A 15272-nucleotide genomic window follows, 5' to 3' on the forward strand; every position below is an offset into this window, starting at 1 on the left:
TTTTTTTTGGGCCTTTTGAGGCGATGCTGACCTGACTTAACTGCAACACTGTCTCTTAAACTATCATTTAGTTGTTGGTAAATAACTCCAGGTATGTGTTATAATACATCAAGGAATTCATTTTGTATTAGTCAATAATTAATTACAGAAGCAATAACCAGTGTCTTAGTAATCATTCGTTGTTTTAATTGATTCCAGGTGAGTTATAATCTCCTGCTTGCAGAGCAGTTCAGTGGCTTTTAATAACACTACTACTACTGTAAAAGCAGCACTGTTGCACAGCTCTACAGGACATGGTGTTTTTAAGTTGAAATGTGATTGGTTAAGCTGTAATCTGAGAGTTTAAAGTGAAATTATTGCCTGTGCAGGATCCAGTCGGGGGGTTTAAACGCTGCTGAAAAGATGTGTGAGGACTCAGCAGACATCAACAGCACCGATCTGCTGATGAGGGCCGCTCTAATCTGAATTTCTGCAGTAGCCAGTGTCAAAGCCAAAGGCGTTTGTCCGTTTGCATTCATTGACAGGATCTCTGAGGTTATTTGTCAACACGGCTCGTACGGCTTTGGTAATCTCGCCTATAGACTGATTGATAATTGATCCCTGTTCAAACAGGCTCTCTCTGGGCTCACCCTTTGCCTTTGAATGCCAAACGAGTCATTCTGCTCCGTCCCCCCCTCACAGCAGCCTAATCCCATAAACGAATGGGAATGAGTGCCGTCCTCTGCTGATGTCAACCTTTCATTCTGCCATTTGTCTCAGATTGTTTACTGATGAGGCCCTCGAAATGATGGTGGCTGCTCGCCGCTTTGTCAAAAGATGAAGTTTCACAAGTAGAAAAACACAATAACTCTTTAGAAAAAGACACTCTAACACCATTTATATCACTACTAACAGCACAAAGGAAAGTTTTGTCACCATTTTATCACTAAATAAATCAGGTTGACCTGGACTAATAACTTGATGTACTACCAAAGTCTCACACGTGCTGCATTTATGCTTTCATTTTTAATCTATAGATTGCAGTCGCATGGTAAAATGCACAACAGCTACTAGCATACACATAAATGCAAACAACACCTGTAATGTTAGCCTGATGTCCTTTTCTTTACAAGAAGCCTCTGAAAGGGTACATGATGAATGAATGAATGAAGGATGCACTGCCTCTGTTGCCTAGCAACATGCAGTTGATACATCAGAATTCAACTGTTATTGTTATATTCTCGTCAATAAGAGATGGAGAACTCAACCACCGCCATCATGGGTGGTTCACGGGACCGATACAGCCTTGCCTAGAAAAATATTCACACGTTCCATTCAAAGAGTGAAATATTGACCATGTTATGTTTTCCTGGTGCGCCGGACAAGCTGAAGAAATCAGTTAGCTAAGATGTGTTCTTAGCCCTGAACAGGACCACTTCCACTGACTAGGGCTTAAGATGAGCTATAAACACAAACTAAACCCTCACTTATCCTACAAGGAATTAGGTGACGCTAGCTGGTTAGCATGCTAACCTCTCTGCAACACATTATCAGCAATATCATAGCTGTTATTGCCTCATATTGTGTTTTTAAACACCTCTTTAGGGCTTAAATATTTAACGTCTGCCCATAAGGTGACCTGGAACACAACTTGAAATGAAAGCACCTTATTATTAACAGAACTGTGCCGAGTGTGGGCCGAGAATCGAGGCCGATTTAACGGTTAAATAACATCGCTAAGTCAGTCCGAGCTATAGGGAGAAAATAAAATAATATAACATACTGGAAATGTTGTCATCTTTGAAATTACATGTGTATTTACACAGTGCGGAGGAGTTATGGTAATGCATCCTGCGTGTGTTAAAGTTCTCCACTACCTTCACAGTGAAGAGGGTCGGTCAGCCGGTGATCAGCCCAGGCCCTGAGCAACACAATGTTATTTGTAAGGCATGACACAGGAATGACATTTAACTTGTTATTATTTCCCGGAAAAGATTAATGATAAATTGTCCATTATTTTTCCTTAAAAGTGAAAGATAAGACCACAGTCATTTGCCCCAAAGCCAGAGTGCCACCACTATGCAAAATGACAGCCAATTATCGGGGCCTAGTTTGGGATAATGACTTTACAATGAATCTTTTGATTGAAATGTAACTGGGTTGGCCCTGGGCAAAGTGCAAAAAAAAAAAAATGAATAGGAAAGTTACAGAAACAACGAGCACTCTATGACTGTGTCCCTAGGTCTCTCGGCCCCTCTCTCTCTCTCCCCACTCCTCTTTAGAAACACCTATAGGAGACAGGCAGAGATATGCATATATTGATGAAAAAATTATTAAGTCGCAGAGCGCTTGCAGCAAACATAAATTAGCATATTCAGGGTAAATATGCAGACTATTTACGATAATAAGACCGGATTATTCAATTCAATGAATGTTAAATAGATGAGGAAATGGTGTGTGTCTTATCTAGTCAAAGCTTCTATTCATTTTAATCGCTTCCCAATTGAACTCTTCATTTTATTCTCTCTGAGTTATTGTTCCCATTCCAGCCGGCGATGGCACCTATGGGTCCTGGGAGATTTCAGCCGGTCACGTGGTTTAAGTGGCATTCACCTTATTCTCAGCGGAAATGGAGAAAGTCGACGTCACCCCGAGGCCAGCATCATGATAAGCTCCTTTTCATTATGCACAGGGGCCGATGGAGAACAAGATTAGCGGGGCCTTGTGTGCATAAAGGTGAGAACATACAAGTCACCTAGATTAAATAATAATCATAAAAAAATAGCACAGGGCCATAAACAAAACACATTTGGTTTCTTATTGTGTGCATTAAAACTTTCACTTTAAGCATGTGTGTGTGTGTGTGTGTGTGTGTGTTTCTGACATGCATGCCCTCAGACTGCTGCAGGCTTCGTCCACAAACACACATTCGGAATAATTATTAACTACCCTCCATGCAGAACTGATTAATTATGAGCCTCTTCAGAGTTTTAAAGGGGTCATGGGGTATTGTGCACTAAGTCTAAGTCTACATTATAGTCAGTAAACGACATGAAAGGCCAAGCTGATGTCTCAGAGATCAGCATGTTTAGCTCCTGTGTTAGTGTGCCCCTTTTCCAGGCCGTCCACCAGCAGCTTCTCACCCTCGCTTACAAACTCTCAGTAATGACAGATTTACATGTTGCATCTGCTTCTCATCAGGCCTTAATAAATTTAAAGGTGCAGTAGAGCAAAACAGGGAACTGAGACCAGGTGACGAGGGAGTGGTGAAGAGGTGACAGAGAGAGGACCTCTGCTGGGTGAAGAGCAACATACATCCAAACACAAATCAGCAAGGAGTAGAAGCTGAAAATGTACCAGTATATAATATAATGGATTAATTAATGTCTATAAGCTGATTATGAACATTTAAAATAACACATATTTTAATGTCTTGTGCATTTTTTTGAATCTATGTAATTTCCCTTTCCTTTACCAGGAAATATTTTCTATCTGATCTTATGTTTACCAATGCTAATCATAAAGAGAAAAATATAAGACATTCAAGTATAAAATTGTGCTTCACCTTACCTACAATTCCCTATTTGAATGTTAGAGCCTCTTTATTTTTAAGAAAGAAACTACAAACTCAAAAACTGATGCACCAATCTTCGTCTAGTCAAAGTCAGTCAAAGGCTGAACCGCTTTCAGCTTTTTCTCTGAAAACTATCATATGCTGCCATCTGTTGTTCATACCAGGTACTGACGGTTCCATGAGGAGAAACACTGCAGTTTCCATCAGTAATCTGCATTTTTTTAATGTTGAATGCTTTGTCCACTAAAAATCTCTGGAATAACAAAGTAAATAAACTATAACTCCACCATGTTCTGGGAATTCAGTTTTTTTTAAGCAGACAGAATTGGTTTTACCCTCCTCTGGCACATGGTGGCACTCTTCCATCAGTATTTCCTATGTTCACCTCACTATTACTATGACATGAAGCTGAGGAAACCTGACAGTGATCTGCCTGCAGAATGCCAAGATTATTTCATAAACTTGCAGGTAGAAGCCGAACAGAGGTAAACACTAATTTAAAAGAAGCTTTTCTATATGTAAAAACCACAGGGCATGAACCGAACATCCGACACTGTCATCAGATAAAATGGCAACAAATGGACACTAGTTCTAGAAAAAGGATTTAGATGTTATTAATTCTGTTCAATGCACTTGTATTGCTTTAGAATAATCTATGCTTGATTAGTCATGACAGCAGACAACAGGAAGCCCCAGCAGGGAGCAGCACAGAGCGAACGTTCAGCACAAAAACACACATGTAAAGCAGGTAATTGGAGCAAATACTCTGTTTCCAGGCAGTCACCTGGAACTCTCGGCTTTTAATGTATTTATGATTAAAGAGTGAGAGAAAAAAAGAGAAAAGCTTACAACTCCATCCGCTCCCCTCCCACACACACACACACACACACACACACACACACACACTATAAAAAAAAGCCTGACATTAATTATTTGCTATTTTGCAGGCGGGAGTCTGCCCTTTTGCTAAGGGAGTCCTTTATCCCTTTGCATGAAGCCTGAATCAAATGAACTAAACAATAATGAGGATAATGATGTTTCCTGCAGCTCATCACAACGCTTTAACCGACACAGTCAGAGGGGTGAAACCTGGTGTCAGAGGCATGAAGACAGCAGCTTTGCAAGTTTAGAGCTTTCCATCCACAGGTTGTCGTGGTAACTGACCACTTTTTTTTTTGCCACCTATAGGAGCAACCTGATGTCAGCCATCAGCTCTGTTTGATGGCACGGCGACTTGAAAGGAGTCATGTAAAACAGCCCTCCAACATTAACACAACAGCTGCTAATTGCTTCTTCACTTAAGAGGAATGACATCAATATATCCGCTGTTATCTGAGGAGACCCTTGATCTCTCTGAATGACTAATGATAAAAAAAGTGGCTTTGTTTTCTTTTATACTGTAAAAGCTTTTCTGCATCAGGGGATGTGGAAAAGATACTCGTCATAGCAAAGTCTGCTTTTTAGGATGGACATCCCTGTGGTCGAAAAACTACTTCATCTTTGTTTCTTCTCCGGGAACATCTCCAAAGGGAACATTACTGGAGTTCATTTAGACTCTTACCCAGCTCTGGGTTTTTGTTCATGTACTCCCATTACTCCTCTATCGTTCCCTTTTTACTGTTATTCTGTCCTTCTATGGCTCTATACAAGCCTCGAGGGAAGAAGAAGGATCTGACTCTTTCACAATACTGATTCAGTCTCGGCTTGAGTGGTGGTGGGATGCAGAGTTTAAAAAAAAAAAAAGAAACTGGGCATTTGCTCTTGCATCTCAGTTGGTCCGGGTTGTTTCTTAAGAGAAGAAGAAAAAAAAAAAACCTCTACAAATAAAGTGTAATAAGGAGGAGGTGCTATGTGTAGGCGCACTCAATATTCAAAAAGGAGCCTTTCATGCTTACAAGACCCCGCTGAGAAGTGATATTCCAAGATGAGACCGCTGCCATTTTAAATTGATGGCTGCCTTCGAGTAGCACACAGTAGAAAACAACTGCATATTAATGCGTATTTCAACGCTGCACTCTTGATTGCAGCACTTCATGAGGGCATAACCTTCTTCAAATCCTGATTGTACGCACAATGGTATAAATAGAGCTGTTTATTTCATGTATACAGCTACATGCTACATAGCTCAATAGTTGACAGCTGGCAGCAGGAGCTCTGGAAGCTACACTGAGGTTTAATACTTTCAGCATGCTAAGATATTAAATCAAATATTAGCATTTTAGTTTGATGTGCTAACCAGTGGTGTCAAAAGTATTCACAGTCATTACTTGAGTAGAAGTATAGATACTAGGGTTTAAAAAGACTTCTTTAAAGGTTGAAGTATCAACTCAAGCATTTTACTCAAGTAAAAGTGTAAAAGTACTGGTTTGAAAACTACTTAAAAGTAAAAAGTAAAAGTAACGCTGGGGGTTACAGGCCTATTCTGCACTAACACCTCAAAAAAAAAAAGAAAAAAGAAAGATGTGTTGTTTTTTTGCTGTATTTTTTAATGGCCATAGTGATATACTACATACTGTATGGCAATTGAAAAAGAATGCATTTTAGTACAATGCAAACAGGCTACGTCACGTGCAGGTGCGATGGATCGCGCACCAACCAATAGGGTGTCGGAATGGTGCAAAGGTGTATGGTGTGCGATGTCTGCTACGCTACGCTACGTTACGGTCAACAAAAAACCACCCAGCTTCCTTCTCTCCTCCTAACCCCCATGCCAACACCCGTGCAGGTGAGCGAGTGCACCTACTGATGCAAATATTCCCATCACCATGGCAACCAGACTAACAAATACATGGCTCCTATAAGCCGAAATAAAATAGGAGTAACAAGTCTATTTTTAAAATGTAAGGAGTAGAAGTAAAACGTCAGCTTAAAAATAATTACTCCAGTAAAGTACAGATACACAAAATTTCTACTTAAGTAAGGTAACAAAGTATTTGTACTTCGTTACTTGACACCTCTGGTGCTAACCTGCTGACTATAGCAGCAATAAACACAAAGAGCACAAATGAAAACTGACCTTAAGACGGTGCTAAGAAATGTAAAAGGATCACCCAAGACACTAGGATTCCTCCTCAGGAGACCCTGAATGCTTGGTTCTAACATCTTTTTAAAGTGACCCTGTCCAGGATTGAAATGTTAAACACATGAAAAGACGTGATCAAGTAAATTTCAATCAAGACAACAGTTAGTGGATCACCAACCTTTCCAACCACTGGGAACAAAGCCGCACTGTTTGAAATTTTATGCCAGTCCATAAAACACACACACATTTTCACACTAATTGTTTAGGACGAGAGAAAACTTTGACTCCTTTGAAGTCAGGAAATCAGAATCTGGGAACCATGACAGGTATCCCCATGTGGCACACTAAAATGAAAACATGAAATACATGAGATCATTCTATATTTATAACAAAAGTAAGCTTGATGCTTCTTTGGAAGGACCAGAATACCTTTAACAATTATTTAACGTTGACTTTTAGAGGATGTTTATGTTTGGGTTTTGTTACTTGCACACATCATCTTAGTGTAAAGCAACACAGATTTAAATGTCAAGACAACATTCATGAGATTTTCACTCAGTGGAAACTGAAACCTGTTTGTATTCTCGGCCTTGCAACAGTCCATATAGCACAATTATCCCTGATTACTGCACACTGTAAGGGGAGCACCCCTGCTTGTGCCATTATAGCATCCTCCTAAATACCACCGGAGCCTTTTTTCCCCCCAGCAATCACTCTGTTCTAACGATATATTCACTCGATCTGAAGCTGCAGAGCCGCTTTAAAGCTGCTCTCTATCCATCCATTTCTCACACTACTTCATGACGCCTCACATCTTCCTAACCCCATACTGTGATGGAAGCGCCGGTCTCCTAGCAACCGGCCCTCTTAGAGGAGGTGACAGCATTTGAGTGGGCACCCTCACCTCTCCACATACAACCCTCCCCTCACTCCCCTTCACCATCCGTATGCTCTTCAAGTCAAATAAACACACCTCACTCTGTGGTAACCGACCTGAAATTCACACTCATTTCTCTTCATTCATGCACGCTTGAATCGAGGAACCACTGTGTGAATAACTTTGGTAAAACAGGATATATTTTGGATATTTATGTTGTAAACTTGGTTTAAATGTAATTCTTATTCAAAAGCATTTAAGAATTTTTAGTGTTTCCCTTATTATAGTGTTTTAGATACTGTTCAATGCTTTAAGTACCTTAAAAACTGCATGGAGTCATTTTTCAAATAAAAAAAAAAGGTCATTGTTCTTTGTTTGGATGTGTTGGACCATGGAGACACTTGTTTTGACTGACATCAGACGTACTATATATTAAATTAGAGGAGAAAAGAAAAACAAGAAATGTATCAAAAATGCTTAAGAAAAGATTATAAAATGAGCCAAAACAATCCTTAAACTAAGCTCGTGACATTTTCTGGGTAATAATAAGGCAACTGTAGTTACAACCACTCATTACTGTCGACCTATTTAAAGGTAACCACCATTAGACCAAGTAGCTGGAGCAGCTGCCTGACTGAAGTCATCTGTGTAATCCATGTGTTTACAGCCTTTCTTTAAGTTCACTGAGACTCTTTTGTTAAATTCTATAAATAAAATCTGACATGTGGATAAAGTTTGCCACTTTTCTGTCACATTTTGTTCCCTGCAGATTAAATTTGGCAACAAATCACTGAGTTTGGTCCAAAATCCAAGTGTGTATTTGCATGTTCATGTTGTGACTGCAGACAGTTCATGCTTGTCGTCTGCATCACATATCAATAGTGTTTTTTTTTTTTTATGACAGCTAGTCCAAACATTGAGATGCATTGACCTGAGATAAGTTGCATGTTTGACATGCCTTTGACCGTCCACTCCAGCCGTGGGTCCCTCTGTGGTTGTGAATGTAAATCACATCAAGCTGCGCCGTTACATTTGGGCTGGCTGCAGCCTGGAGCCACACTGATAACGTGACGTGAGTGGTTGACGATGCTAAATGGCAGCACTTGAAATAGCCTACCTGCCATCCTGCTCACCCACTTGCTGATGCGATCACGACCCCATTAGCAGCGTTTCTGCACCGTGGCGCACCGGGACAGATCTTCCGCCTGCTCCAGGATCTGAGTCTGTGGAGAGGGACAAAAACAAAAAAGTTTCACGTTTTTATTTTAAAGTCACAGAGGAAAAGATGGATATTGATCGACCGTCAAATGTCTCCTTCTTTGATTTTGTTGGAGGAGTTCAACTTCTCCAGGGAGAGGACACCCGGACGGCCATGCCTATCATCCTGATCGGGATCTGTGTGTCCGGAGCAGTTGGGAATTTGCTCGTTTTGCTGATTTTTATTCGTGACTTCAGAAACGGAAAGGGCTCGGAAGTGAAAGCGCTTCTCGCCTCTCTGGCATCCACGGACTTGGTGATCCTGTTACTGTGCGCCCCGGTGCGCGCCGTCACCTATTACAAGCAGACCTGGACCCTGGGGAGTTTTGTGTGCAGCACCACGGACTGGTTTCAGCACTCGTGTGTGGTTGCAAAAACTTTAATCCTTGCAGTCACGACCAGGGCCAAACACACCCTGGTTCCGAGCCCCGCCGCCATGGGGCCACTCCACAGCCCGTCTTGGATTCATGGAGCTCTGGCGTTCATTTGGATAGTGTCCATGATGTTTCCGATCCCTCAGATGCTTTTCGCCTCTTTGGTGCCCCACAGCCGCGGCAATATTTGTGTCTCAGAAATGCCAGTGTGCGCGTCTGACTTCATGAGCTTGTTCTACAAGATTTATCCAACCGCAACCTTTGTAGTACCAGTCATCTTCACGCTTGCATACTACACCAAAACGCTGCACAACGCAGTGAACCATGCACCCAGCCCGCAGCATCAGAGCAAGGTGATCCTGGTTTTACTGTGTCTAAGTGGCGCCCTGGGCATCATGTTGCTGCCAGAGTGGGGGACATTCACCTGGATCAGACTCGGGTACAACAAGCCTCCTGTGGGTTTGCTGATCTTTGCGCAAGTCCTCCTTTACGCATGCAGCTCCCTGTCGCCGGTCATCTTAATGACCATGTACGACGACGTGCGCCAAGGACTGATCACTGTCTGGTTCATCGCGACGTGCAGAAGCAAAAAGAAGCGTGTAAAATGCAACAAATGTCCAAAAACAGAGGGCAACGGGGCGGAAGTGGCAGCAAACGCCGTCGCCAACGCTGTCTCGGAAGGGAAGGAGAAGACGTTTCCAGATGTGGAGCACTTTTGGACAGGGCGCAGGAATACGCACGTCGAAGAGGAGCAGGACCCGGTTCCGTGGGAGCGAGAGGAGAAAATGTTGTAGTGAAATCACATTTTAAAAGTAATGTTCTGTAGCATAAGAGTTCAGCTTGTTCTGGGCTGGTTTCTAGTTCTTTGACCCACAGTGCAGACCCTCGTCGAAAGGCTTTAGTGGCCTTAGTTTGCTGTTGTGATTAGATGTGAATTAAATCTTAAATTTAACGGTCAGAATTTAATGTTTATCTACTTTGAATATTTCTCCTTGCCATGTCATCTTTCATTTGTGTACAGACAGGCAACCGCTGTAAATATGTAGGACACTCATCAAGTTGTGATTGTGTTTACCCGTCATGCATATCATGGATAATAAAACATTCTGAAAATGGCCTGTTCTGTTTCGTTCCACCTCTCTAAAGCTTTAAAACACTAACCTTAATCATGGATAAAACACAACTGACCAACAAATCTCTCCATTTAATTCAGAAGGTTGTCTCATGCACAGACAGAAATCATTTCTCCATATTAAATTCACAACTAATCCAGCTTCCTGATTTAGGTCAAGTCAATAATGATATTTCAGTGAAAGTAGTATTCAGGCAGTTTCAGTGACAGCTGGACGATGTATGATTTTTTTTTAATAATATAAATCAATAAAGTCAATAAACTTGATCATTCACTTGTCAATTAAACCAGATATGATTTGTCTAAACTTTTGTTTAGCTTGTGGCTAATCACCATGGCCACTTTCAAATAAACAAAAACTTTATAACCTGTCCTATAAAATGAGGACTTATTGTTGTTTAATAATGAAAAATCCTCCATCCATGTAAACTACATGCTCGACACATTTTTGTCAGGCATGTAAACTTAAGACTGGTCACCGCCACCGCCATCACCAACCCACATGACCTGCGTCAACACAGCCTAACCTTTCAGCTGCGGTGAAAAGAAGCCTGCTTTTAGACGTCTGTGTGTTCACCAGGAAAGCAGCGGCCGCCCATGGTTCTGACGCCCCAGCAGATCTGACATTTTAGTCTGCCTGAGTGAAAAGAAAGGTTACAGGTTGAAGAGGGGGAAAAAACAAGCCTCTAAAGCTCTTCAGCCTGATTGTGCTCCTGCACATAATTTATTCATTGACAATAGACCATGTCTCCAAATGTCTGCCCTTGGGTCACTTATTTTTTTTTTTCCTTTGCTTTTTTATTCTATTATTCACTGGATTTTGGCAGTTTCCATCATAAGAAGAAGCTTTACTGCAGGGAAGAGTCTTTGAATGTACACATACATCAATGTAATGTTAGATCACTTACATTATAGTTTAAATCCTCCTGTGCAACACACAAACATGTCCTCACAGACACAGACAGAGACTTATGGATATAACCTAATCAGAGGCTTTGGAATAAAGTTTTTCAGACTGCTTTCAAAACAAAAAAAGAGAAAGAGGTTAGCATGGGACACATCTGGCAAACGAATCCAAAAGCTCCCAGGGTAAAAGCAGATTTAACCCTAGAAAAACATTTATATTAAATAACCAGGCTATTTATAGCTTTGTAGACAGGCAGTGGGACAGCAGCCTTCATGAGAAATCAAGACAGTCTGCAGCTAACATGTAACTGAAGGATCATTTCTTGTTCAATAACATTTAATACAGATGTGGCTCTGCAAGACACATGGATGCACTGCAGAATAAAGGAAATGAATTTTTGTTTTCTTCCCAATTAACTCTTCACTCCAAGGACCAAGGTATAGGTCAAAGGTCAAGCAAAGTTTGAAGAACTTTGGTGGCATCTGTGGAAGATAAGTTCATAAGCTACAGTTGCAGGTGCAGTTTCAGACCAAAGTGTTCTGTATGACCTCATCAGTCAGTTGCCAGATAGGAGCTGGATCATACCTGCTAACAGTAGAATAATAGTTGTGTGAGTTGTCCACACTTTTCATAGCATTACAATGTCACAGTGAAGTTGACCTTTGGCATATGAAATAGCAGGAACGCAAAGATGTTACTTCCCCACCTGAACAGCCCTGCTTCACTCTCAATGAGTGGCAAAACAACCACCAACATGGCTGCCTTCAGTAGGGGAAACAGCAAAAACCTCAGTAAAGGTATAAATGATGTGCTCAGAATAAGTAAGGTAGCTGAACTTGAGAGTGATCCTTAAAATTTACCGGGTGTAGGGGATCAAGTTTACTTTTTTCCTGAAACAGAAATAATATTACTAGCAATGATTATGTATTTATTTCCATCTTTGTAGAGGAAATAATACATGTTCGATCATTACTAAGAACACACTGTATGTCTCTGTATTATCAGTGCAGGCATCACTCTCTGGTTCCCTTTTTTAAGGGACCATTTTACGCCATTTTTAAGCTGAAGTGTGGGACACTTTGGCCGTCATCTTCTTGGCAGAGCCTGACTCAGCACTGATCCAACAATGGACAAAGCGGTGGACCGTGAATGAAGCCGAGTGGGTGGATAACGTCCAATCCTATTCATGCAGATGTAGACTGTGACCATTATGACATGACATTTATAACCATTGTTGATTCGGCTTAGATTTAATTAAGGAGACATTTACCCAACATGGTGGGAATTTAATCAGAAAGATGTCTTGTCTCTTTGCTGCTTCCTTCCTTCCCACTGGAGCTAGAAAAAAACAAAAAAGCCCAGGTGTTCTCAGAGGTGCAATTATGTGGTACAATTCACAATGTATATGTCTAGGAAGCAATAATGATGCCTGTTATGTAATGTTGTGCAACTGTGCTTCACTTGGCCATGAAGTATAAACATAATGCTGGCATCAGTGTGATCAAGCTGCCTTTGGGGGATAAAGTACATAAGGTCCCATTTCCCTTGCTACAGAGAGGGAGAGGTTAATATATTAATGCACCATACAGCTATTGAGCTCATGAACTTTTGAACTGTAACTGTCGCTCTATGCTTGCAAAAAAAAAAAATCAGCCATATTCAAGGCTGACTTGGGTTCACATACAGTAAGGTATGACTTGATTTGATCTGGGTCAGGATGCACATATGTAGGGCCTGGTTCTAAGAGCCATAAAGTGCTCCCAACCACCAGCCTGCTGACGTTTCAGAGCTAAAGGGCTCTGAATAGAGTACAGTCCTGCTCTTTTATTGAGATGCATGGTGTTTTCCCCCCCCGCTCAACCGTGAAGGATTTGTGATGCTGCCTCTGGCTCTCTGTGCAGCTTTGTTGGGCTCTCTGTTATTATCACTGCTGCTTCCTGCTAAGGAGGGTGAGCAAGCCAAAGGTTTGGTTAAAGTTGCAGCTACCCACACTTACCCTGGTTTTATGTCTGGTGCATCACTTGATCTCCATCACCCTTCTTCCTCACCGATCAACCCTGTCACAGAACAGCACTAGTTAATTCCTTGTCTGACCTCTTCTTGTTGTGTTTTACTCTGTACTCAGATTTGGGTGACATTACGTAGCCATAGGTAAGATATGTGCAGTAGAAAATATAGATGGGCATGCACACTAAAAATTACAAACACACAAGAGTGCCACGAGGAGCTAACTAAAAGCAGCACCCAGCAAGACGTGGAAGATAAACACACTTTTCATAGACTAGATCTTACTCAGAAACACAACTGCTGCAGGAAACAGCTGCTTCTGAAGCGCTTTCTTCTGTAACTCTAGACATATAAGCCTCCAACCAGACCAGGAAGGCTCTGAAATTCACAGGACAAAAGAACACTGGATACATATCTGTCTATCCACTGCAACTGCCTGGTAAACACAGCCTTTTAGCTCAGCTGTGACTCACCAATAAGCCTACTGGACCATTAAACTATTCGGTCCACAGATGCAAGCGTCCCTTCGTTGCACACAGCTTTACAGTTTGCCTAAAAATAAACTTCTGAATTAATAATAATCTCCTGGTATTTATATGATTGCACATTTTTTACAGTTTCACTGTATAATAATAACACCACTGTCTTATTTTTTTACATAAACTTTTATATAGAACATAATATCCGATCATTGTTATGCTTAAATACCGGCAGATTATATGCTATGCTTCACTTTTGTTGATTGTTTATTCCAAGTCCATGTCGATGTGAGCCGCCATTACTGTTTGACGTCAGACAATAGTTTTTCTGTAAAATCTTGGTACATGTCTTCTAAATGTACAAGTAGATACTTGCAACTTTAATAAGCGTTTAGCAGCATTTTTTTCCAGATATTCCAGGTTGGAAAATCTCTACTTACGAGTTACATGGAATGCAGTATCAGTCCTGAACACCACGGTCCGCTGTTTGTGTGCGACGTTCAGGTGATAGCTTCACCGTTAGCATCAATGCTACTCGCTAGCTCCACCTTCGTAGCAGAGTGAGAGGACATGTCTCTGCTGTATTTCTTTCAGTTTGTGTTTTAGCTTCATTGATTGTTGTACCATGACAATAACTCACTACTAACAAACTTACAAAAAAAAAAAAAAAAAATAAAGAGTTAGAACCTGGGCTAACAAATTCCGCAGCGTTCTGCAACAAGCCCTACTTTGACAATCGTACGCTAATGACGTCATGACGTCACACGTTGTTGACGCAGCCAGAGCGGATTCACGTAAATGACTGCAGAGAGTGTTTATTTACACCGATTACCACCTGCTTCTAAACAATAAAATAAGTAACTTTATTTATTTTTTCTATATCTATATCTATATATATATTACCTATTTATTTAATTTGATTTTTGCTGATCGATCACATCAAACCTGACTGCAAATTCCCTCTTATATACTGCAAATGTGATTGTTCTGCTAGCATTCTGCTGGCCAATTCAGATTACAAATGAACACCTGCAATCAATCAAAAAAAAAAATATTTAAAATAAATCTCATAAACACCTCCTCTAGAAATTCTCTGGTCCTGCCCCTCCTACACGATTCTCTCAGTTCCAGCACACACACACATCCCCAAACTCTGACAGCAAGTTGTTAGTGCTCAGAGGTGACCGTGACAGTAGCACACCTGCATCATCTGTCTGTTGTTTTACTCATCCACTATACTTTATTATAATGTTGAGCATATCATTGCCCATGACAGGTAATTATATTCACATCAGGGACTAATGTTCCAGCTGTGCATCACAGCCCTCTTCATATGTCCCCAAAGGACCCACCTGTGCATCCTGTGAGTCCTCGCCCTCCACTATACACCATAAATTCTGGATGAGTAAATAGCTCCCCCCAAAGCTTACAACAGAGTTTTGCCAGTTTTGAAAAATAAGACAGAAAGAGAAAAATGAACATTACTGTCTGAAACAAAGAAATGTCCCATTAAACATTCCAAACTGATTAATAATGTATTGATTATTCCCGTCATTCCCATCACTTTAATATGGAAGAGGATTATTGGCTGAATTGAATTAGTGGTAATGATGACCCCCTAATGCTGGCTCATGTAGTGGCTCATACATTTTAATCGCACAGCA

The 15272-nt window shown here is 41.0% G+C and overlaps 1 protein-coding gene across 1 annotated transcript; it reads left to right on the plus strand.

Annotated features, from left to right (window-relative positions):
• The first annotated feature begins 8737 nt into the window (after positions 1 to 8737).
• LOC114428125 (probable G-protein coupled receptor 151) lies at positions 8738 to 9877 on the plus strand. The gene has a single exon (XM_028396472.1). The coding sequence runs from the start codon at positions 8738 to 8740 to the stop codon at positions 9875 to 9877; it is 1140 nt and encodes a 379-aa protein (XP_028252273.1).
• The last annotated feature ends 5395 nt before the right edge of the window (positions 9878 to 15272 follow it).

The sequence above is a fragment of the Parambassis ranga genome, chromosome 22 (assembly GCF_900634625.1).
Source record: "Parambassis ranga chromosome 22, fParRan2.1, whole genome shotgun sequence".
Taxonomy (NCBI): domain Eukaryota; kingdom Metazoa; phylum Chordata; class Actinopteri; family Ambassidae; genus Parambassis; species Parambassis ranga.

Bases quoted from the DNA above. Each gene is read 5' to 3' on its own strand.
- LOC114428125 (XM_028396472.1), top strand. From the start codon at position 8,738: ATGGATATTGATCGACCGTCAAATGTCTCCTTCTTTGATTTTGTTGGA.